At 39.9% G+C, this 23,421-nt stretch overlaps 1 protein-coding gene across 1 annotated transcript in view; it reads right to left on the bottom strand.

The window, feature by feature from the left end:
- Nucleotides 1–21,223: 21,223 nt before the first annotated feature.
- LOC124616529 (cytochrome P450 6k1-like) overlaps nt 21,224–23,421 on the bottom strand; it is a 155,049-nt gene continuing 152,851 nt past the window's right edge. The window contains exon 8 of the mRNA XM_047144845.1: nt 21,224–21,390. Coding sequence (XP_047000801.1) covers nt 21,224–21,390 — 167 coding nt within the window. The remainder of the gene's footprint in view (nt 21,391–23,421) is intronic.

Here is a 23,421-nt window from a genome sequence, read left to right as displayed (position 1 = left end):
ATACATGAGTATTATAGGAATTGTGACATAAGTAAATAAAAACTGAGAATATTAAGTAGAACATCAAACTGATACATGAGCATAAAAAAGAAAACATAACCGAATAAGTAATATATATCCATTTTTACAAAGTAAAGAACAGGTCGTATTTGAGGATAACAGTACTCCTCATCATATGCACCTTAGTATTATAAAAATTCTACAGCGTAACTTTTATCAGATAAACACATAAAGACAGGAACTTGTTTGATAGAATAAGAACAGGTTGTATTTGAGGATAACAGTACTCCTCATCATATGCACCTTAGTATTAGAAAAAGTCTACAGGGTAACTTTTATCAGATAAACACATAAAGACAGGAAGAACATTGACACACAAGGGTACACATAAACACATAGCGGAATATCACAAAAGGAAAGGACAAGGTTCGTTTTCAGTATAACATTTGGTACTGCAGTACGTATCATATTTCATTTTCAAACAAAAATTTCTTTACTTCTTAGGGATATCCCTTAGTTCATCATTATTCCCAAAAAGTCCTACCTACACATGCTTTCTTTATTAGTATTTTCACATATTCATGACCTCCTTATTTGTTTTCAAGAAAATTCTACCTAACCCTGTTGTCCCTAAGTCCTACTTGCCTATTCATATCCTCTTTCGAAATAACTATTTCTCATTCTACAATACTCATTTTGGCCCAAATCTTTTTTATACAACTTCTCAATGCAATCTTTCTCTATTCTTCATAGTTAGTTTCTTATATAGTATACCCCTCCTAAGCTAACTTAAATCAGCTGAGCTCAGATACATAAACTAAAGGATGAGGCAATGCAGTAGTATGAACATTAACACAAACAAGAACGAGAAAGAAAAAATGCAAAGTGGCAAAGCAAGCAGCAATAAATATAAATTAGCAAAGCAAATGCAACATTACAATAATATGAGCCGAATGTGCAACACCAAGAAAAATAAATCAATAGTAAAACTGGCTTAGCAGAGTAATACAAAGTGAAATGCGTAACAAACAGCATCAGCAAAAGCAATAAACTATATCTAAACATGACGAAGCTCAAGCAGAAAAAATATTACAGTAAAGATAGCAATGCAGATAAAGGAAATGTCTATTTACACCTTAATATCTACGTCACATCTTAACGCTAGAGTGATGCAACACAACAACTTATTCTACCAAACAAGTTAGCAAGTCGTTGAAAAAAACATTATGTGCACAATTCCTGTGAAGGGAAATGTCTATTTACATCCTAATGTCTGTATCAGTTCTCCTTCCTGTAATTCTTTTGTTTCCTAGTACTCACTTTTTCAAGAAAGTAGATCGTAAAACTATTATTTAATGGATCTGTAGACAGAAAATATTTACTGTAGTATATCTATTAAATTTTTTTTAACCTATGGTGCAACTCAGCTAGAAACTAGATATCAAACAAACTACGCAAATATATACAAAGCAATGAATAAAGATGGTATTCACTAGACATATGGAAGTGAAACATGGATGGTAAACAGTTTAGATGAGAAGAGAATAGAAACTTTGGAAATGTGGTGCTATAGAAGAACTCTGAAGATTTGATGGGTAGATCACATAACTAATGAGGAGGTCTTGAATAGAATTGGGGAAAAGAGGAGTTTGTGGCACAACATGACTAGAAGAAGGGATCGGTTTGTAGGACATGTTCTGAGGCATCAAGGGATCACCAATTTAGTACTGGACGGCAGCGTGGAGGGTAAAAATCGTATAGTGAGATCAAGAGATGTATACACTAAGCAGATTCAGAAGGATGTAGGCTGCAGTAGATACTGGGAGATGAAGAAGCTCGCACAGGATAGAGTAGCATGGAGAGCTGCATCAAACCAGTCTCAGGACTGAAGACCACAACAACAACATAGCATTTCATAACGTAATAAAAAATCTCTCAACTAGAAAGACAGCAGTCATAATCAGGTGTGTAGACATAAAACATTTCTCATGATTTCATAGACATTTCAGTAAATATCAGATACCTTTGAAGTGTACTCATATGTTTTCAAGTGTGAGAGTGTCGTGTCTGCAATGCTTTGTACAAAGAAATGTCAATAGGGAGGTTAATGGCCTCTTTTTTCTACACCTGTGCCTCTGAAAGGCACACACTAATGGTTTTTTTCCAGGCGACTGTCACACAGCCGGGCGCCCACAGGGCACCACGTCAAGGTCACCTACCTTCCTTACGGAAACATTTATGACAGCAGTTTTTCCACTGCAGAGACAGTCTCATATAAATAAAAAAAATTTCACAGGTTGAAAATTTGCATTAGACGTGTGTAGGAACAAGATCTCATATGTAACAGTATCCATTTTCCGTCGACATTGTGGTACTCACATTCACGTATGCACTCACCCTTTTAACGAAATTGCTTTTATTTTCGTTAAAGATAGTATAATAATTATTGCTTTTAGTTAATTAATTTGCCTCTCTTTAACTGTCTTCTGTAAGTACGAACTTTGTTGTAGAACCTCTCTCTTGTTTACGTGTGGTAATAAAAAAAATTCACTTTCAAAAGAATTACGTACATTTAAGAATTACGTGAACTCATATTAACTGATTAAGAATATTTAGTTGAGAATTAAATCCTTTACATAATTCGGCCTTGGCACACATTTTCTAAATGCAGTGGTTTTTTTTTTTTGTTAAATATTTACTGAATTCTATCCCGGCGTTAGCTATGGAACACAAGATTATCTCTATTAGCAGGAAATGGTTAATTATTGCCAAGCTGACATTTAATTATCACTGATCAAACCTACTTCGCTATACATTTAAGTTATTTGAAAGAACCAAAATTGTTAAATTTCAATGTTAACTAACATTAACTATCCGCCTATGAATGCACAAACGTATAATTAGTTTAAAATTCATCAGTCTCAGGGTCACTATAAAAGAAGAACATTTCTTAATTCACTGTTAATTTTTATCTATCTGTTCCCGATTTACGGGTTTGGTTGATTTTTCCTTTAGCGGAACAATTTTTTAAATGTGCCGCCGCTGCAAATCGATCGGTCGCGGCACAGCCCAGCAACACCGCTAAAATGCTGAAAATTCTTTAAGGAAATTTTATAGATGACATGGGCAAGCTAATTTACATTAATAATACAAACTTTTGATAAATTCTGATATGTTTAGATCAAACAATAATTGAACTCACATTAATTTTTAACGCCTCCTCTAATGGCGGCTAAATCTAGACAGAGACAAAAGAAGTCTACCCATTCATAAATCGCTTCGACACAGCTTCCTCTCGCATTCAGCTCTACACAGAGAAGACCAAAGAATACGCTGTACATGGTTCTTTTATACTACTGCTGACTATTAACTTTTCTTTGTAATTTGACAATATTATTCTCCTCTGGCTAAATTTCACATCTCTGTTATCGCAGATACTGACACATTTCACAATTACATAATAAATATAGAAAAATTACTATCCCAAATACAGAGAGAATATTACTACAAAAAATATTACGATAATAACAAATGTCCTTTACACAAAATTCAATAATATTTTTTTGCTAAATAATTACAGTATATACAAATTGCTCAGAGCGGCGTATATGGTACAATTAAATTTTAGTTTATGAATAGTGTGAGTTTGCCAGGGAACGTTACATTGCCCCCTGGCAGCATTTGGCAAAGAGTTTCTATACTTTGACACAATGGTGCCAGTAACGTTCTTTACAATTCTGTATTTTTTCATGGAATGGCTCTTTTAATTAGTCCCAGGGTTATATATGTTCATGGCTCCCCCATTTGGGCGAAGGCAGACAGGAAACCTGGGCAAAACTGTGCCGGAGCCCAGCCATCCCAGTTGGTTCATGATTAATCTTGTCTCTTTAACAGTCATTCTTTTGAATTGATTTAACAGTTTGTCACCAACGGTTACGTAATATCACAGTCACATACAGTTCAAAGAAAGTTTTTTTTTGTGTGTGATTAACTACTCGTTATTATTAATTTTGGGATATACTGCAAGGTCACTTGTCCTAGGATATATCACTTAGTTTTTTTTTGTTTTTTTTTTTTTAATCACTTAGCACAGGATCACTTTTCATAATGTTTCCACTACCTACGTGTTACAAATTCATCTCTTGCACTTGTTAGTGTTCATTTTCTCTTATCAGTTTACGGACATACATAATAAATGTTCAATGTTTATCAAAATGGAGTCATTGACATGTTATGCAGTTTATGTAAATATTTTGGAAAAAGTCAATAATGTTGTAGTTGGCGAGGGGTGCGGAGTGATTGTTGAGCGGCGCTCGGCGCGGCGCGTCGGCTCCGTGTAGGTCACCGCCCCCGGTGTTGACAGCTACGGCGCGGAGAGGCGTGTGGCTGTCTGGTCAGCTACGGGCTGCTGCGGCCGCTGCGTGGCTGATGTAGCCGGATGCGCGTTGTATATCAGCTCGCCCGAGCCCGTGTGACGTCTTCTTGTAGTACTCCAGCAAACATGCAACAAGTTCACAAACAGTGTACTATCCTTATGGGCATTTTTCCTGCTGTGGGAAAAAAACGCACACAGTTATTGGCAGTTATTATTCAGTAGGCCTTCACTAGTCTGGTTTGCACAATGTTTCGTTGTCACAGTAACACGTTTTATGGGCACACAATATTTTTCACCATGTCATGGCTTGTCATTAGTCACACGCAAGTTTTCACCTTAGGACAAAATGTATCTCTGTAGTCAATGCGCTTTCCTAGCGTCCCTTGACACACAAAGAATTAAAGTTTGACACTAACTTGGTCCACCGTCCGTTATCGGCTCACTGTTCGTGTCGTGCTAGTTCCTTGTCCACTTGCACACACGGCGATGATACAGTTTTTTATTACTTATACACAACAACTTCGTGACGTATTGCTGCAGGTTTAACAGTCACTGTCTGTCTCTGCCACACAATACTGCACTTTTTTTTAAGTTCCTTTATTTTTATTTACAATGTCCGTTGTGCAATTTTTGTAACAGCACATTCGTAACTCTTTACCAAGGTGTGTGATATTTGCGTACATGGTAACAAATATTAAAATTTCGTATTAGTTTGCCCAAAAATCATCTATATTCGTGTTCGAGTAGATTTTATTTGTGCATTCCAGCCGGATTCAGGCATATTGTTCAATAACTCCTTTGAAATTATGTCTTACTTCACTTGCAAGGTCCTACGTAACTACAGTGTAGTCTCTGTAGGCTAAAATTGACTTGGACTGTATCAGGCTAGCTCCTTTTTTACTGATTGAATCTGCACATGCTTCAATTGAAGCTTCTTTGTGCGTAACTTTGCGCTACTTAAATTTGCAATAAGTTTGCCTCCCATGGTGCCCTCGGGTCACTACTGGGTGCATTATTCTCTCTGATAACATTGGTTGGATAATAAAGTTCTCAGGGCCTCGTATTATTGATATTATTCTGGGTTCGAATCTGTCAATCTGACAGCTACACATATATACACTCCTGGAAATGGAAAAAAGAACACATTGACACCGGTGTGTCAGACCCACCATACTTGCTCCGGACACTGCAAGAGGGCTGTACAAGCAATGATCACACGCACGGCACAGCGGACACACCAGGAACCGCGGTGTTGGCCGTCGAATGGCGCTAGCTGCGCAGCATTTGTGCACCGCCGCCGTCAGTGTCAGCCAGTTTGCCGTGGCATACGGAGCTCCATCGCAGTCTTTAACACTGGTAGCATGCCGCGACAGCGTGGACGTGAACCGTATGTGCAGTTGACGGACTTTGAGCGAGGACGTATAGTGGGCATGCGGGAGGCCGGGTGGACGTACCGCCGAATTGCTCAACACGTGGGGCGTGAGGTCTCCACAGTACATCGATGTTGTCGCCAGTGGTCGGCGGAAGGTGCACGTGCCCGTCGACCTGGGACCGGACCGCAGCGACGCACGGATGCACGCCAAGACCGTATGATCCTACGCAGTGCCGTAGGGGACCGCACCGCCACTTCCCAGCAAATTAGGGACACTGTTGCTCCTGGGGTATCGGCGAGGACCATTCGCAACCGTCTCCATGAAGCTGGGCTACGGTCCCGCACACCGTTAGGCCGTCTTCCGCTCACGCCCCAACATCGTGCAGCCCGCCTCCAGTGGTGTCGCGACAGGCGTGAATGGAGGGACGAATGGAGACGTGTCGTCTTCAGCGATGAGAGTCGCTTCTGCCTTGGTGCCAATGATGGTCGTATGCGTGTTTGGCGCCGTGCAGGTGAGCGCCACAATCAGGACTGCATACGACCGAGGCACACAGGGCCAACACCCGGCATCATGGTGTGGGGAGCGATCTCCTACACTGGCCGTACACCACTGGTGATCGTCGAGGGGACACTGAATAGTGCACGGTACATCCAAACCGTCATCGAACCCATCGTTCTACCATTCCTAGACCGGCAAGGGAACTTGCTGTTCCAACAGGACAATGCACGTCCGCATGTATCCCGTGCCACCCAACGTGCTCTAGAAGGTGTAAGTCAACTACCCTGGCCAGCAAGATCTCCGGATCTGTCCCCCATTGAGCATGTTTGGGACTGGATGAAGCGTCGTCTCACGCGGTCTGCACGTCCAGCACGAACGCTGGTCCAACTGAGGCGCCAGGTGGAAATGGCATGGCAAGCCGTTCCACAGGACTACATCCAGCATCTCTACGATCGTCTCCATGGGAGAATAGCAGCCTGCATTGCTGCGAAAGGTGGATATACACTGTACTAGTGGCGACATTGTGCATGCTCTGTTGCCTGTGTCTATGTGCCTGTGGTTCTGTCAGTGTGATCATGTGATGTATCTGACCCCAGGAATGTGTCAATAAAGTTTCCCCTTCCTGGGACAATGAATTCACGGTGTTCTTATTTCAATTTCCAGGAGTGTACATATATACACATATAATAGAAAAGATTGTACAAGAAATATTTCAAGTTTGACACACATATAGAATATTATGCAGTACACAAACTAATCATTACTAAAATGTTCCTCCTGACTGATCTCTGTCACAATTTAACACTATAAATAATTGCACTAATCAGGTTATCTGTGCAGACATTTAGAGCATGTTTAAGCTAACATTAATTAAAAGAAGACATAACACAAATATTCATAAACAAAAGAGAAAGTCAATCATATTCTTATAACTAAATACTTCTACACTAGTACATTATGTCTACAGATCACACATCATTAATGTTCATTCATTTACAAAAGAATGGTGTCCACATAGGACTATTAGTCTTTTACTGTAGGAATATTTTTACATCCTTACGCGGATACAGTCCCCGTACTCTCCCTGAGTGGGGATCTGCTAAGAGATAGCTACACTCATGTGGCACACTTACTACTCTAAAAGGTCCATTGTACACCAATTGCCACTTGCTATTCTGTTTCAAGGATGCCGAGGACTTAGGATGATTGCGTAAGAGTACCAAGTCCCCAACACTAAATTTTTGGTAATTCGTCACATGTCGATTATATTTTTCTTTCCTTTTCTGAGCGCACCTGGTAAGGTTGCACCCTGCTTTTCTTATCTTCTCTTCCTTAGGCTCAGGAATGACTGGGACCTTAGGCAAAGGTGCCAGCCACTCATTCAGAACTCTATTATTATTCATTATAATCTCGTTTGGTGGATACCCCGTAGAAGCATGCGGGGTTGCGTTGTGAATTTCCAAAAACTTAGGTATCAGATCTGGCCATCTTGTGTGCTTATATGCAATGTATAACCTGAAAAATTTATTTAACTCTCCAAATGTTCTCTCTACTAAACTTGCTTGTGGGTGAAAACGGGATATTAGTATGTGCTTTATATCTTGTTCATGTAAATAGTTTTCCCAGGTATGGCCTGTAAAATAGGAAGCATTATCCGATATTATCGCTTCAGGCTTACCCACTTGTGTAAAATATTCTTTCCCTAACCATTTAACTATTCCACGAGCAGTGGCTGATTTAAGGCAGTATATTTTTAAGTATTTAGAGAAAAGGTCATATACCGCTAAAATGTACTTTAATCCACCCCTGGCTCGTGGGTAGGGTCCTGCTATGTCTATAGATACTAACTGAAGTGGCCGATGAGGCACTATAGGATGCAGTTCAAACCTTGTGGACTTATTTTGAAACTTAGCTTTTTGGCACAGAGGACAAGTCGTGATAATGGTGCGAGCCTGCTGGCTTATTCCCTTAAAGTAACAGAATCTGGATAAAATCCTCATTGTTTTGCCTATCCCAGCGTGACCCCATGCTAAATGCGTGTGCCACACTACAGCTGGGATAGCCTGTTGCGGTATACACACGACTCCATGGTCATTTGACACACCTGTTTTATAATACAGAATATTATCTACTATTTTGAAATTCTGAACACTTTTAAGATTGGTTCCTTCTTTAATTTTGCCAATGATATCTCGCCAAATCGGATCGGTTTCCTGCAATATAGACATATTCTTACACATGTGTAAAAAGTCCCTCCTATGTACCTTATATTGTACTAAGAGTATTCGATATTCCCCCGATTGTTCCAAAATCTTTGACACTGAGGATTGCCCTAGTGGGAGCCTCGACAAGACGTCAGCTACAACATTATCTTGTCCTTTTAGGTACATAATCTTAATTTTATATTCCTGCAATGCTAACCTCCATCTTAGCAAGCGGGTATGGTATAATTTGCAAGACATTAAATAGCTCAGAGGCTGGTGGTCACTGAATACTTTGACTTCTTTACCATAGATGTAATAGTTGAATTTCTTTACCGCCCAAACCACTGCAAGAGCCTCTAATTCGGTAGCGGAATATGCTCTCTCACAGCTGTTTAGTGTGCGGCTGGCAAATCCGATTACATTGATTGTTGTGGGGTCGTTGCTCCTGTCCCACTGAAATAAACAAGCGCCCAGACTGTATGAACACGAATCTGTCGCTATGCAAAAATCTTTTGTCATGTCTGGGTGTCGTAGTATGTTTGCATTCACCAAGGCGTTTTTGATAGCGTCAAATGCGCGTTGACATTCTTCTGTCCACACCCAGTGCGCATTTTTACGCAACAGGCTCAATAAAGATTCGTTATTCATTAATTGGTTTGGAACAAACCGTCTAAAAAAGGATGCAAGACCTATAAACGCTTTGATTGTCTCTTAGTTCTCGGACTAGGAAACCCACGAATTGCGTCAAGTTTTTTGCTGTCAGGTTTGATGCCTTGTGGTGTCATTATGTGACCTAGAAATTTAATCTGATTACGTCCAAATTTGGATTTCTCAAGATTCGCTGTTACTCCCGCTTGCCTAAAGCTTTTCTAAGACTCTACTCAGTAGTTCTACGTGCTCCTCCCAGGTGGCAGTAGCAATCACCAGATCGTCTACATACACTGTTACCCTTTGCAGCAAATCCGGACCTAAAACCGCGTCGAGGGCTGTTATGAAAACTCCTGCACTTACATTTAAGCCGAAAGGTAGTACCCTAAATTGGTAGCTCCTTCCCCCAAATATAAATGCAGTATATTTCCTCGACTCGGGTGTGAGCAGGATTTGCCAGAATGAACTTTTCATATCAATAGATGTCAAATATTGCACTCCATGGAATTTTTGAATTTGCTCATCTAAGTTTTCCGGGTGAGTCCTGACAGGTACAATAATTTCGTTTATGTCTCTCGCATCTAATACTAACCGTACCTGTCCGTCTGCTTTTGCTACCGCCACCAAAGGACTACTATAAGGGGACAAAGACGGTTCTATTATTCCCCACTCGATCAGTTTTCTTATTTCTTTAGCTACTATTTCCTTCTTGGACCAAGGAATGGAGTATGAGGCTCGACAGTAGGTTTTGTGAGGCTTCACCTCGATATTGTACTGATATCCCTTAACAATTCCTGGTCGTTCTGAAAATACATCTGCATAGTTAGTTAATAACTGTACCAAATCCTGCTGTTGCATTGAGTTCAAATTTTCGGACTGTGACACTTTGTTCACTAGTGCGTCCACATTTGCTTTTAATTGATCACTTTGTACGTCTGGATAATAGAGATTTTGTCCTTGACAATGATTGTCAAAATGTAGTATCCACTGATTCCTACACTTTATGTTAACAGCATTACAATTAAGCACAGGTACCTCTTCAGATCTGAGCATGGGCAATTCTATCCTCCTACCAGCGTTCATCAAACTTAATTTTCCCCGAGAAAGGTCGATTACTGCGTCCCTTTCTCTCAAAAAATCTACCCCCAAAATGCAGGCTACCCTTAAACCCTTTACTACCAGGAATGAGCACGCTATGGCTTCTTCCCCTATATACATCTCTACCCGCACTTGGAGTTTAATTATTTGTCACTGTGCACTTATGGCTCCAGTGACTTTACAATTGTTCACAGGAAAAGTCAGCATACGCCTTTCTTTCCCCAGTACTTTGAATAAGTCCATACTCATGACACTGACAGTAGCACCTGTATCTACGATCGCTTGCACATCAATATTGTTAATTTTGATCTCTATTATCGCTTGTACTTTGTCTTTGTGCTCCTTTATGCACGTGGATGGTTCAGTTATTAATTCATGTCCCATCTGTACCCCGTCATTATACCTGAGGATACAGATTCCCGATGTTTTGTTCTGTGTCGGGCTGCTCTCACTCCAAACCTCAGCCGACGATGGAGAGCGTATCTCGGCTGAATCTAGTTTCTTGAATTATTACAGGTGGATGGGTGTGGCTGCTCTGTGTCACTGACCTCCACTATGTGTAAGTTGTGTTGCGTCGGCCACCACGGTTGCGCAATTGGCGCATTTTGTGGTGGCGGTCGGTTATTGTCATATCCTTCACTGTTTGGCCGGTCCGTACTGGGCCTCTGGTTCTCTGGCCAAGTTCGGTTTGCATCATTATAGGTATTAGTGTTCCACGGCCCCCTGGCATTTTTCCATCTACTATTGCTTGGTGGGCCTGTTTCATATCGATCATCAGACCTCCTTTTCCGGTCATTATTCACCGGCGGACTATTGCCGTTCCGGTCTCTACCTCTATTCCCGTTTTGTACATAATCTTGTCTCCTATTGTTACCTCCGCCGTTTCCATTATTTGGTGGAGGCGTGTTATTTCGACCATTTCTGTAACCGTTTCCGTTACTTCTAGCGTGTTCAGAGGCTGCCTTAACGTCCTCCTGAATCAGGTCAATTGAGTCCAGAACAGACAAGAAATGTTCCATGTCATTCTCCGGCACGTGTATAAGTTTTTCCTTTACGTGTATCGGCAAGTGTAATTTCAAAAGTCTGATCAAATCCCGGGATGAAATCTGCTCGTCCCAATAACGGGTCTTATTAATGTACTTCTCAAAATATTTTCGCAAATTGCCTAATCGTGGAGAATACGGCTCTGGATTATATACCTCCTTCCGTAATCTCTCCTGAATACATGTTGACCAATATTTGGCCAAGAATGCCTTTTCAAATTGCTCATATGTATCGCAACTGTCAGCTGCTTCAGTTGCCCATAATGCAGCATCTCCTTGTATGTAAGACATAACGAACTGTATTTTCTGTGTATGACTCCAAACGCTAGGCAAAATGTTTCTAAATCCCTTGATAAACACTACAGGGTGAACAGATTTCTTCTCCGTTGTAAAGATCTGAAACTGTCGGTTTCTAATCAGGCTTTCTTCAATCACTATTTTGGAATGGCATTTATTTGTTTCGCTTACATTGGTTGCCTATTCTGTCTCGCAGTCGCAATTTTTTACTGCTGTATTTATATGCCTATCATTGTTGGACCTGGCTGGCGTGACATTCACCTGAGAGTCGTCATGCCGCAAGCTGATTTCTATTTCGGCAAGACGACGGTTGACATTCCGCTGCCACAGCGGAATGTCAGTGTGTACCACCTTTTTCAGGTTCTGCATCTCCGCATTCGAGCCCACATCTGTGGCTTCAATCGCGGCGTGCACTTTCTCGTCTATTTCTTTTATAACTTCGTTTTCTATTTTGTGCACTTGTTCGGACACTTTGTGCTCAATTACTTGATTTGTGGCAATTTCTAATTGTTCCACCCTGTTAGTCAGTACACCGATTTCATCCACGATACTGGCGTTAGCCACTTGGATACTATCTACTCTTTCGCTTAGTTCTTGCACCGTTTTGGGTATGGTTTCATAGTTTTGTTTCAAACTAACAATCTCACTTTGCATAGCTTCCAAAGATTGCATAAACTGCAAGTCTCTCTCATGCAGGCGTCGATCACGCTCTGCTTGTTTAGCATCACGTTCTCTATCACGCTCTGCTTGTTTAGCATCACGTTCTCTATCGCGTTCTGCTTGCATACATGCAAATTCAGCTACCATTCTCTGGTCACGCTCTGCTTGTTCAGCATCACGTTCTCTTTCGCTTTCTGCTTGTATACGTACAAATTCAGCTTGGAAATTGAGCATGCGCTCGAACATAACTCTTAATAATTGCACTTCTGACACCTCACCACTCTCTGGTCCGTGTCCAGTGCTTGCGGGTGCCACAGTATTTCCGCTATCAACTGAATCACTGGCTGGCAGTGGCAACATTTCTTGCCCTTCTGCCCCCAGATTCTCACATTGTACTTCCTGAACTACGCCACTAACATTACTTTGTGTCCCACTTTCTAACTCGGTATCACTACTTACTAATTGTTGTTCATTATCCATGTTGATATCTTTCTGACTACGCAACCTAACCATAGTCAACAAAAGAAACAAAATCTGAACTAAATATCCTAACACTCAGGTTTCACTGACATAATCACACAAGAAATGGTCATTTGTTGAAACACACTTATTATATACTACAATGACTAACTACTCAAATGTCCTGTTATTTTAAAACAAAGCACTAACAACAAGCACACCACTAATGATCCGAGAACACTGCACTGAGGCTACTTTACTACCCACAGGACAACTACACTGTAGCTTTACCTTTTGGTGATCTATCTTGGGTGCAGCTGCCCCCTGGTATTGTGGTAGGTAATTAATTTTTCGCTATAATGAGCTCTCTTCTTCAGCTTGCCTCTGAGTATATAGTGTTCTCATGCAAAAAATCATATACAGGTATTACCACACAATATTGGCTATGCAATACATACAATACATGGAAAAATTATTAAATTTTCTCCAACAAAGTTCGGCTATAATAATTCCCTAGTTATCTCATGGGTATTTAGTGGCCACTGCATATTCGAGCCCCACGTTGGGCGCCAATTTAGCGAAATTTCTTTTATTTTCGTTAAAGATAGTATAATAATTATTGCTTTTAGTTAATTAATTTGCCTCTCTTTAACTGTCTTCTGTAAGTACGAACTTTGTTGTAGAACCTCTCTCTTATTTACGCGTGGTAATAAAAAAAATTCACTTTCAAAAGAATTACGTACATTTAAGAATTACGTGAACTCATATTAACTGATTAAGAATATTTAGTTGAGAATTAAATCCTTTACATAATTCGGCCTTGGCACACATTTTCTAAATGCAGTGGGTTTTTTTTTGTTAAATATTTACTGAATTCTATCCCGGCGTTAGCTATGGAACACAAGATTATCTCTATTAGCAGGAAATGGTTAATTATTGCCAAGCCGACATTTAATTATCACTGATCAAACCTACTTCGCTATACATTTAAGTTATTTGAAAGAACCAAAATTGTTAAATTTCAATGTTAACTAACATTAACTATCCGCCTATGAATGCACAAACGTATAATTAGGTTAAAATTCATCAGTCTCAGGATCACTGTAAAAGAAGAACAATTTCTTAATTCACTGTTAATTTTTATCTATCTGTTCCCGATTTACGGATTTGGTTGATTTTTCCTTTAGCGGAACAATTTTTTAAATGTGCCGCCGCTGCAAGTCGATCGGTCGCGGCACAGCCCAGCAACACCGCTAAAAATGCTGAAAATTCTTTAAGGAAATTTTATAGATGACATGGGCAAGCTAATTTACATTAATAATACACACTTTTGATAAATTCTGATATATTTAGATCAAACAATAATTGAACTCACATTAATTTGTAACGCCTCCTCTAATGGCGGCTAAATCTAGACAGAGACAAAAGAAGTCTACCCATTCATAAATCGCTTCGACACAGCTTCCTCTCGCATTCAGCTCTACACAGAGAAGACCAAAGAATACGCTGTACATGGTTCTTTTATACTACTGCTGACTATTAACATTTCTTTGTAATTTGACAATATTATTCTCCTCTGGCTAAATTTCACATCTCTGTTATCGCAGATACTGACACATTTCACAATCACATAATATCATCATCATCATCATCATCATCATTTAAGACTGATTATGCCTTTCAGCGTTCAGTCTGGAGCATAGCCCCCCTTATAAAATTCCTCCATGATCCCCTATTCAGTGCTAACATTTGTGCCTCTTCTGATGTTAAACCTATTACTTCAAAATCATTCTTAACCGAATCCAGGTACCTTCTCCTTGGTCTGCCCCGACTCCTCCTACCCTCTACTGCTGAACCCATGAGTCTCTTGGGTAACCTTGCTTCTCCCATGCGTGTAACATGACCCCACCATCTAAGCCTGTTCGCCCTGACTGCTACATCTATAGAGTTCATTCCCAGTTTTTCTTTGATTTCCTCATTGTGGACACCCTCCTGCCATTGTTCCCATCTACTAGTACCTGCAATCATCCTAGCTACTTTCATATCCGTAACCTCAACCTTATTGATAAGGTAACCTGAATCCACCCAGCTTTCGCTCCCATACAACAAAGTTGGTCGAAAGATTGAACGGTGCACAGATAGCTTAGTCTTGGTACTGACTTCCTTCTTGCAGAAGAGAGTAGATCGTAGCTGAGCGCTCACTGCATTAGCCTTGCTACACCTCGCTTCCAGTTCTTTCACTATGTTGCCATCCTGTGAGAATATGCATCCTAAGTACTTGAAACCGTCCACCTGTTCTAACTTTGTTCCTCCTATTTGGCACTCAATCCGTTTATATTTCTTTCCCACTGACATTACTTTCGTTTTGGAGATGCTAATCTTCATACCATAGTCCTTACATTTCTGATCTAGCTCTGAAATATTACTCTGCAAACTTTCAATCGAATCTGCCATCACAACTAAGTCATCCGCATATGCAAGACTGCTTATTTTGTGTTCACATATCTTAATCTCACCCAGCCAGTCTATTGTTTTCAACATATGATCCATAAATAATATGAACAACAGTGGAGACAGGTTGCAGCCTTGTCTTACCCCTGAAACTACTCTGAACCATGAACTCAGTTTACCGTCAACTCTAACTGCTGCCTGACTATCCATGTAAAGACCTTTAATTGCTTGCAAAAGTTTGCCTCCTATTCCATAATCTCGTAGAACAGACAATAACTTCCTCCTAGGAACCCGGTCATATGCCTTTTCTAGATCTATAAAGCATAGATACAATTCCCTGTTCCACTCATAACACCTCTCCATTATTTGTCGTAAGCTAAAGACTGGTCCTGACAACCTCTAAGAGCCCTAAACCCACACTGATTTTCATCCAATTGCTCCTCAACTAATACTCGCACTTTCCTTTCAACAATACCTGAGAAGATTTTACCCACAACGCTGATTAAAGAGATACCTCTGTAGTTGTTACAATCTTTTCTGTTTCCATGTTTAAAGATTGGTGTGATTGCTGCTTTTGTCCAGTCTGATGGAACCTGTCCCGACTCCCAGGCCATTTCAATTATCCTGTGTAGCCATTTAAGACCTGACATTCCACTGTACTTGATGAGTTCCGACTTAATTTCATTCACCCCAGCTGCTTTATTGCACTGCAATCTATTGACCATTTTCTCCACTTCCTCAAACGTGATCCTATTTCCATCATTATTCCTATCCCATTCTACCTCGAAATCTGAAACATTACTGATCGTATTTTCACCTACATTGAGCAACTCTTCAAAATATTCCCTCCATCTGCCCAAGGCATCCACAGGATTCACCAGCAGTTTTCCTGACCTGTCCAAAATACTTGTCATTTCCTTCTTACCTCCCTTTCGAAGACTGCTAATTACACTCCAGAATGGTTTTCCAGCAGCTTGACCCAATGTCTCCAACCTGTTTCCAAAGTCTTCCCAAGATTTCTTCTTGGATGCTGCAATTATCTGTTTGGCTTTGTTTCTTTCTTCAACATAACTTTCTCTGTCTACCTGAGTTCTAGTATGTAGCCATTTTTTATACGCCTTATTTTTCCTTTTACAGGCTGCCTTGACTGTGTCATTCCACCAAGCTGTTTGCTTCCTCCTACTTTTACACACTACTGTTCCAAGACATTCTTTAGCCACTTCTAGTACTGTGTCCCTGTACCTTGTCCATTCCTTTTCCAATGACTATAATTGACTACATTCAACTAACTGGTACCTTTCTGAGATCGCTGTTATGTACTTGTGCCTGATTTCCTTATCCTGAAGTTTCTCCACTCTTATCCTCCTACATATGGACCTGACCTCCTGCACTTTCTGCCTCGCAATCCCAGTTTCACTGCAGATTAAATAATGATCAGTGTCATCAAAGAATCCCCTGAATACACGTGTGTCCCTCACAGCCTTCCTGAATTCCTGATCTGTTATTATATAGTCAATGACAGATCTGGTTCCCCTGCTTTCCCAAGTATACCGGTGAATGTTCTTATGTTTAAAAAAGGAGTTTGTGATTACTAAGCCCATACTGGCACAGAAATCCAAGAGTTGCTGCCCGTTCCTGTTGGCCTCCATATCCTCTCCAAATTTACCCATAACCTTTTCGTACCCTTCTGTTCGATTTCCAATCCTGGCGTTAAAATCACCCATGAGCAGAACACTGTCCTTTTCCTTTACTCTAACAACTACATCACTGAGTGCCTCATAAAAACTATCCATCTTATCTTGATCAGTCCCTTCACAATGCGAATATACTGACACAATCCTAATTTTCTTGCTAGACACTGTCAAATCTATCCACATCAGTCGTTCGTTTACATACCTTATTGCAACTACGCTGGGTTCCATTTCTTTCCTGATGTAAAGCCCTACACCCCATTGTGCTATTCCTGCTTTGACTCCTGACAAGTAGACCTTGTATTCTCCCACTTCTTCTTCTTTCTCACCCCTTACCCGAATGTCACTAACAGCTAAAACGTCCAGCCCCATCTTACTTGCAGCCTCTGCCAGCTCTACCTTCTTCCAAGAGTAGCCCCCATTGATATTAATAGCTCCCCATCTCATTACCATTTGTTTGCCAAGTCGTATCTTAGGAGTCCCTGGTTTGTCAGTTAGAGGTGGGACTCCGTCACCTCCAAAGGTCCGAGGCCTTTTGCTATGATTGTTGCCAGCATCATATTTAAAGTACCAGGGAAGCAGGTTGCTAGCCTTACTTGCCCCGAGTCCCATCACATAATAAATATAGAAAAATTACTATCCTAAATACAGAGAGAATATTACTACAAAAAATATTACGATAATAACAAATGTCTTTTACACAAAATTCAACAATATTTTTTTGCTAAATAATTACAGTATATACAAATTGCTCAGAGCGGCGTATATGGTACAATTAAATTTTAGTTTACTAATAGTGTGAGTTTGCCGGGGAACGTTACACCCTTTATAATGATCACAACCACTCCTCGACATCACAATACACATTGTCATCACAATAATAACATCATAACACCTTAATCAAATCTCAAAAGCTTCATAGCCTTCTTCAATAATTTCAAAGTCTCTATAAAAAAAATACTCTTGTAGTATCACAGTCGTTTCACAAGTAAATACGAACAGTTCCCAAATGGAGACAAAATACAATATCATAAGTGTCAAGTTATCCAACTGTGTAATTGCGTGAATCTATCACTGACGTAGTAAAAAATGTTTCTTTCTCTCAGTTAAATGATCAGATACCTCTGAAATTCCGTGTTAGAGACATATGATACCAATGTGTAAAACTGAATGAGCAAATACCATATTAGCTAGGGCTCCTAGCGCTTGCCACACGCTTAGTACACAAAGTAAGCTTACTCCCCTGAGGGTTAATTCAATGATGCCCTCAAATGATGAAATATATCACTAAAAACCTTCACTGTATCACTGTAATTCAAGAATCTTTCTAAAAATGTTCCAAGTACAAAAATTAATCATTCAAATGTGTGTCCTTTAGTGCTCAACTGTGCGTCTTGCTATAAGATAATTTCTCTCATTCCTTAATGGTAAAAAAAAAAAAATGTCCCAAGTGTCATAGTTACGGTCGTCTGTAAGAAAAGTTCTGTAGAAGTCAATGTAGTTACCTTGTCATAAACAAAGGTGAAATACTATGTGTATAGATATCATAGTTATTATGTACATTACCATGACCAAGAAAGTACTGTACTGCAACGTATTGTTGTGTTACAATAAAGATTGTCTCATTGTAGCTATACCACAAAAGTTACTGCTAAAACATGTTTTAGCTTCCAGAAGAATGTAGAAAAATTGTGCAGAAATAAAACAGATGATAATGTAAACAGTGTCACTCACTAGTAGCGTCGTGATAATAACTTCCAACAACGAGTCCAACTAGCCACAGACTGCACACAGCGTAGTCAGCGATTTTCATACAGAGTGCTACGTCGCGTTATCAACATAAAAACCTAAAGAGCCTACTTACAACACGTCATCACTTCCATAACAAAGATGTGGCACCAGACTAGTTTCGGCATGAAATCTTATGTTCTTAGCTTAACCGCATGATTGTGGTCAGAGATTCTACCAGCCTGTAACACCATAGCTCTAATGCTGTACTGATTTATTTTGCTTTTGTTTGATTCAGTGTTACATCATTGAGTATCTGTAAATGTATGACTCAATGACACAAAATTGTATACTCCTTTCTTTGTTAAAACTTTGATGTCATGGTTTGATTCTATGCAAAGTAGTGTATCTGTCATTTAAATTCTTTGTCCCATTTGGAGGGAACAAAACTTACTGTATATAATTGTAATTTTGTGTGAATAATTTTTGGTAGAAATACTAATATGTGCAAATGTTCTGTTTTATTTAATGTGTTTGGTTGCTGTTATGTAAACTGCTGACCTTCACTTAGGGTTCTTAGTTATTTTGTATGTAAAAGGTGAAGTGGTTTCCCTCGGGAACGGAACTGTGTAGCGCGCGCAAATTGTGGTTGGCCTAGGTGGAAAAGGTGGAACAAGAGTCAGTCGGGGACGAGCTAAGAGTCGGCTACGAGTCGGGGACGAGCTACGAGTCGGGGACGAGCTACCAAACTGTGCACTGCCATGTAAAAGATGCTTATTGTGCTGGTTCCGAGAGAGGCTTTTTCTGCTACTTTCCAATGCCTCGGATGGATGGATAAATAGCTGGAACTATTCTGGAATTTGTATCTATCATCGCCACCAAGAAATGACAGAGTCCAGCAATTCTACCTGCAATTCCACCTACCAACATGCAGTTGCCACCACATTGCGCAATCATTGCATCGGAATACTACAGTGATGCACAGTGAAGAATCAGCTTAATGCATGTGTTAGTGTGCTCAAATATAAGGTAATTTATATCTGAATTTAAGTACCTACCTTGATTTTTTCCTTATCATAACACCTCTCAGGTTCCTCTCCGTTTGGACTAAAGTGATTACCGAGTGTCCCTACTGAAAGAACATTAAAGACCAGTGTTTTTTTTCTAATTAATGCCTCTTGAACATAGTAAAGAGAAAGTTAAAGTTAATGTGGCAAGAGAGTGAGTTAAAGTTAACGATGCTTGCTGAAAATAATTTTCCTAGTAACACTGCTTATTAATGTGTTGTTGCCAACTTCAAATTAAAAGTTCTTAAGACTGAGGCTTATAAAGTTTTGCTTAGTAAATGATCTCATTACTGCCTGTTGTAAATCCCAGAAGGTGAGTCAGTATCTTACATATATGTTAATTTTGTGTCTCACTGTAGTAAAAGTGGAAAGCTGCAGTTGTGAAACGTTATATACTCATGTTGGCTAAGTGTTTGTCTCTCTTGTGTATTAGAAGTACATATTAATAGTATAAAAGGATCCACAGTTTGTCTATTGTGTTAATGCTCGGTAACAAGTAACGGAAAGAGCACTAATTATAAAAACCATAATTTCTTTAAGCCCTGAAAGTAATAGTGTGTTTCGGTATCTGTTATATTTTGGCAAATAGTTTGTGCTGCTCCAGTTGTTAGCTTCAATCTTAAAACATACGTATGTGTCAGAGCTCATTGCACTCTCGTGTGGCCAAGTCTAGGTTGTGTTTGTCCGTTATAGTTACTTATACCTACTTTCTTAAATGAGAATGTTAATCATTATCTTGCCTAGTTAGGCTAGCGACCGTTTTCTTTATCAGTTAAACAGTGCAGATAGGCAAAATTTTGTTTGTTACTGTTCAAATATTTACGTAATTGTGACTTTCATTTCCGATAAGCCATCTCCGTTAGGTACAACATGGTCAACATAACAAAATTCCTCTCAGAGGGTAACATTGCTCTGTTGCTTTATACCATTTTTACTCCAACAAAATAATTCTGTTTTGCAAATTGCTTCCAGTTTAGAGGTTATGGTATAGCAGTAGCAGACAGGAGTGTTATAAGCCGTTAGAATAATCTTGTGCTCCATTCCAGCACATTCATGATTACAAGGCGTACTTGAATGACACTCTACATAGACGATGGAACTGACTAACAGTAAGATGTACAGATGGGTACCGATCATGGTCTCAGGACCTAACACCTCTGAACTGCTTCCAATGACGGAACGTAAAAGACAGAGTAGATGGAGGCTAAAAATAGTGAGTGCGCTTCAAGAAGGCATTGAATGTTCATGAAAAGTGATTATATCGCTCACAACGACAGCTGTAGTTTTCTCAGAACTTGGGCGCTGTTGACGTTGTTTTGTTGCTGATGGTCGTTTCGAGTACCTACGGTCGCAGTAATGGTCACCATACAGCATTTTCTCCAAAAGTTTTGATTATTAATGAGTGACTAAATGTTTGGAATCCTCTTTGCACGTCATGAAACATCGAAGAAATGTACTACTGAGAAATAAAAAATTTACAACAAACAATATTTTCTAGTTGGAAGGCAATAATTTATTGTCACCACATCGGCCACTAAAGGAAACATATACAAAATAAGAATTACACAAAACTGCTCAGAGAAAAACGGGGCGTGAAAGACGGTTGAGAGCAAACGGTGAGGTAGCCTAGACTACTTCCTCTGGACTAGTTTCAGCTTTATTCCGGCAGTGGGTGTCAGAACGCCGCTCATTGAAGTGAACTGAAGAGGCACGACGGTCTCTTCACAACGGCGAACTTCGTACTTGGACATCATGTACGCCACACCAGTCTTAGTCTGAAGAAGACCCAGTCGCATTCCTGGAAGACAAACGTGTCCAGTCACATGAGTAACATAGCGGGTTCGTGTAACATCATTTGTAACTGATATTCACACCAAATGTCAAGGGGTGGGATTAATTGCTAAAGAAAACAAAGGAAGGAGAAGCGAGGCGATTATAAAATTATGAGAAGTACTAGAACGAAACACATTCATATAAGAAAATTATCAGTACAGGTATCAAACTAATGGTGAAAATACAGGACGCATCGTAATTAATAGCATAAACGCATACAGTTGAAAGTACACGATACTAGAAGCAAAAAAGTCTCAGTAAACATAGGGTCGAAAATGCATACGTCAAGAGCTACGAGCAATTCTTCATCTTCGCTACCGTGAACCAAATCTCTTCTACTGCAAGCTCTACGCTTTTCACATTTTGGGAAGTAGCAGTATGGACCAAAATAATAAAAAAAATTCCAGTAAACATTTGCTCTAAAATGCGTACCTTGAAAGTTATGAGCAATTGTTCATTAGAAGAGTTGTGGTCAAAATAGCGAAGATGAGCACGTGTTCATAGTTCTTAAGGTATGCATTTTAGAGCACATGTTTACTGGACATTTTTTCTTCTTTTGGTCCACATTAGCATTTCCCAAACATGGAAAGCAAAGAGCTTCCAGTAGAAGAGATTTGCTTCACAATATCAAAGATGAAAAATTGCTCGTGGCTCTTAAGATATGCATTTTCGACCCTTTGTTTACTGAGCCTTTTTTGCTTCTAGTATCGTGTACTTTCAACTGTGTGCATTTACTCCATTAATTATGATACACCCTGTATAAATAAAGTGAAATGAAATTAGTCTCCACGGAAAGATCCAGATGTTAATAAAGGAGCAACTTTTACATCTGAGTGTAGCACGTGTATCCAACGCCTTCAGTTATTTGTGGGATATATTCCCGTTTTTGTCCTTTCCTACAGTTTTCCCCTCTACGATTCCCGCTAGTACCATGGAAATTATTCTTCGACGCCATAACGCATGTCCTACCATCCTGTCCCTTTTTCTTGTCATTGTTTTCCACTTGTACAGCTCCTCGCCGATTCCACCGAGAACTGTCTCATTTCATTCGTTATCAGTTCACCCACTTTTCACACAGTTCTACAACAGCACACCTTAAATTCTTCGAGTCTCGTGTTTTCCTGTTTTCCCACAGTCCATGACACCCTGCCATCCAATGCTGTGCTGTAAAAGCAGCCTCAGAAATTTATTATTCATATTAAGGCCGATATTTGGTGTTATTAGACTTCTTTACACCTCTAACGCCTTCCTTGCCTGTGCTAGCTTGCTTTTCATGTCCTCCTTGTTTCGTCTGTCATGTGTATATTTTGGTCCCAAGCTAGCAGAATTTCTTCGTCTACTACGTCTTCCCCAGTTATGATGTAAAGTTTATAACTAATTTCATTTCTGCTATTCTTCATTGCTTTCGTCTTTCTGCAATTTACTCTCACTCCATATTCTGCACTCATTAGACTGTTCATTCTGTTCAACAGGTCCTGCAATTCTCTCTCACTTTCACTGAGAATAGCGAAGTCATCAGAGAATCATATCATTGATATCTTCTTCCTCCGAATTTTAATTTCATCCCTGCACCTATACAATTCGAATACTTCGCTCTTGGTCTGTCGTTCTTATTTATCCCTCTTGATTCTTGTACGTTTTGTACTTTCACCTCTACCTTACATCTATTTTCCTACAAATTTCAAACATCCTGCACCATTTTACGTTGTCAGTAGCTTTTCTAGCTCGACATATTCTGTGAACGTGTCTTGATTTTTCTTACGTCTGCTTCTGTTACCAAGCGCAACGCCAGAACTACCCCTCTGGTGCTTTTACCATTCCTGAATCCAAACAGATTGTTATCTATCACATCCTCAATTTTCTTTCCGATTCTTCCCAGGGGACTTCAGATAGAAGTACGCGGATGGCGTCCGCAGAGCCCCGAGCTTAGTCTGGTATTGCTTCCACTTACTTGTGTCAGGCTCCTTTCACCTTCCCTGTCGGCCTCCCTTGGCCA

This window comes from Schistocerca americana, chromosome 5 (assembly GCF_021461395.2).
Source record: "Schistocerca americana isolate TAMUIC-IGC-003095 chromosome 5, iqSchAmer2.1, whole genome shotgun sequence".
In the NCBI taxonomy this organism is placed as follows: Eukaryota; Metazoa; Arthropoda; class Insecta; order Orthoptera; family Acrididae; genus Schistocerca; species Schistocerca americana.
The sequence above is the reverse complement of the archived record's forward strand: the minus strand, read 5'-3'. Positions and strand labels throughout refer to the sequence as shown.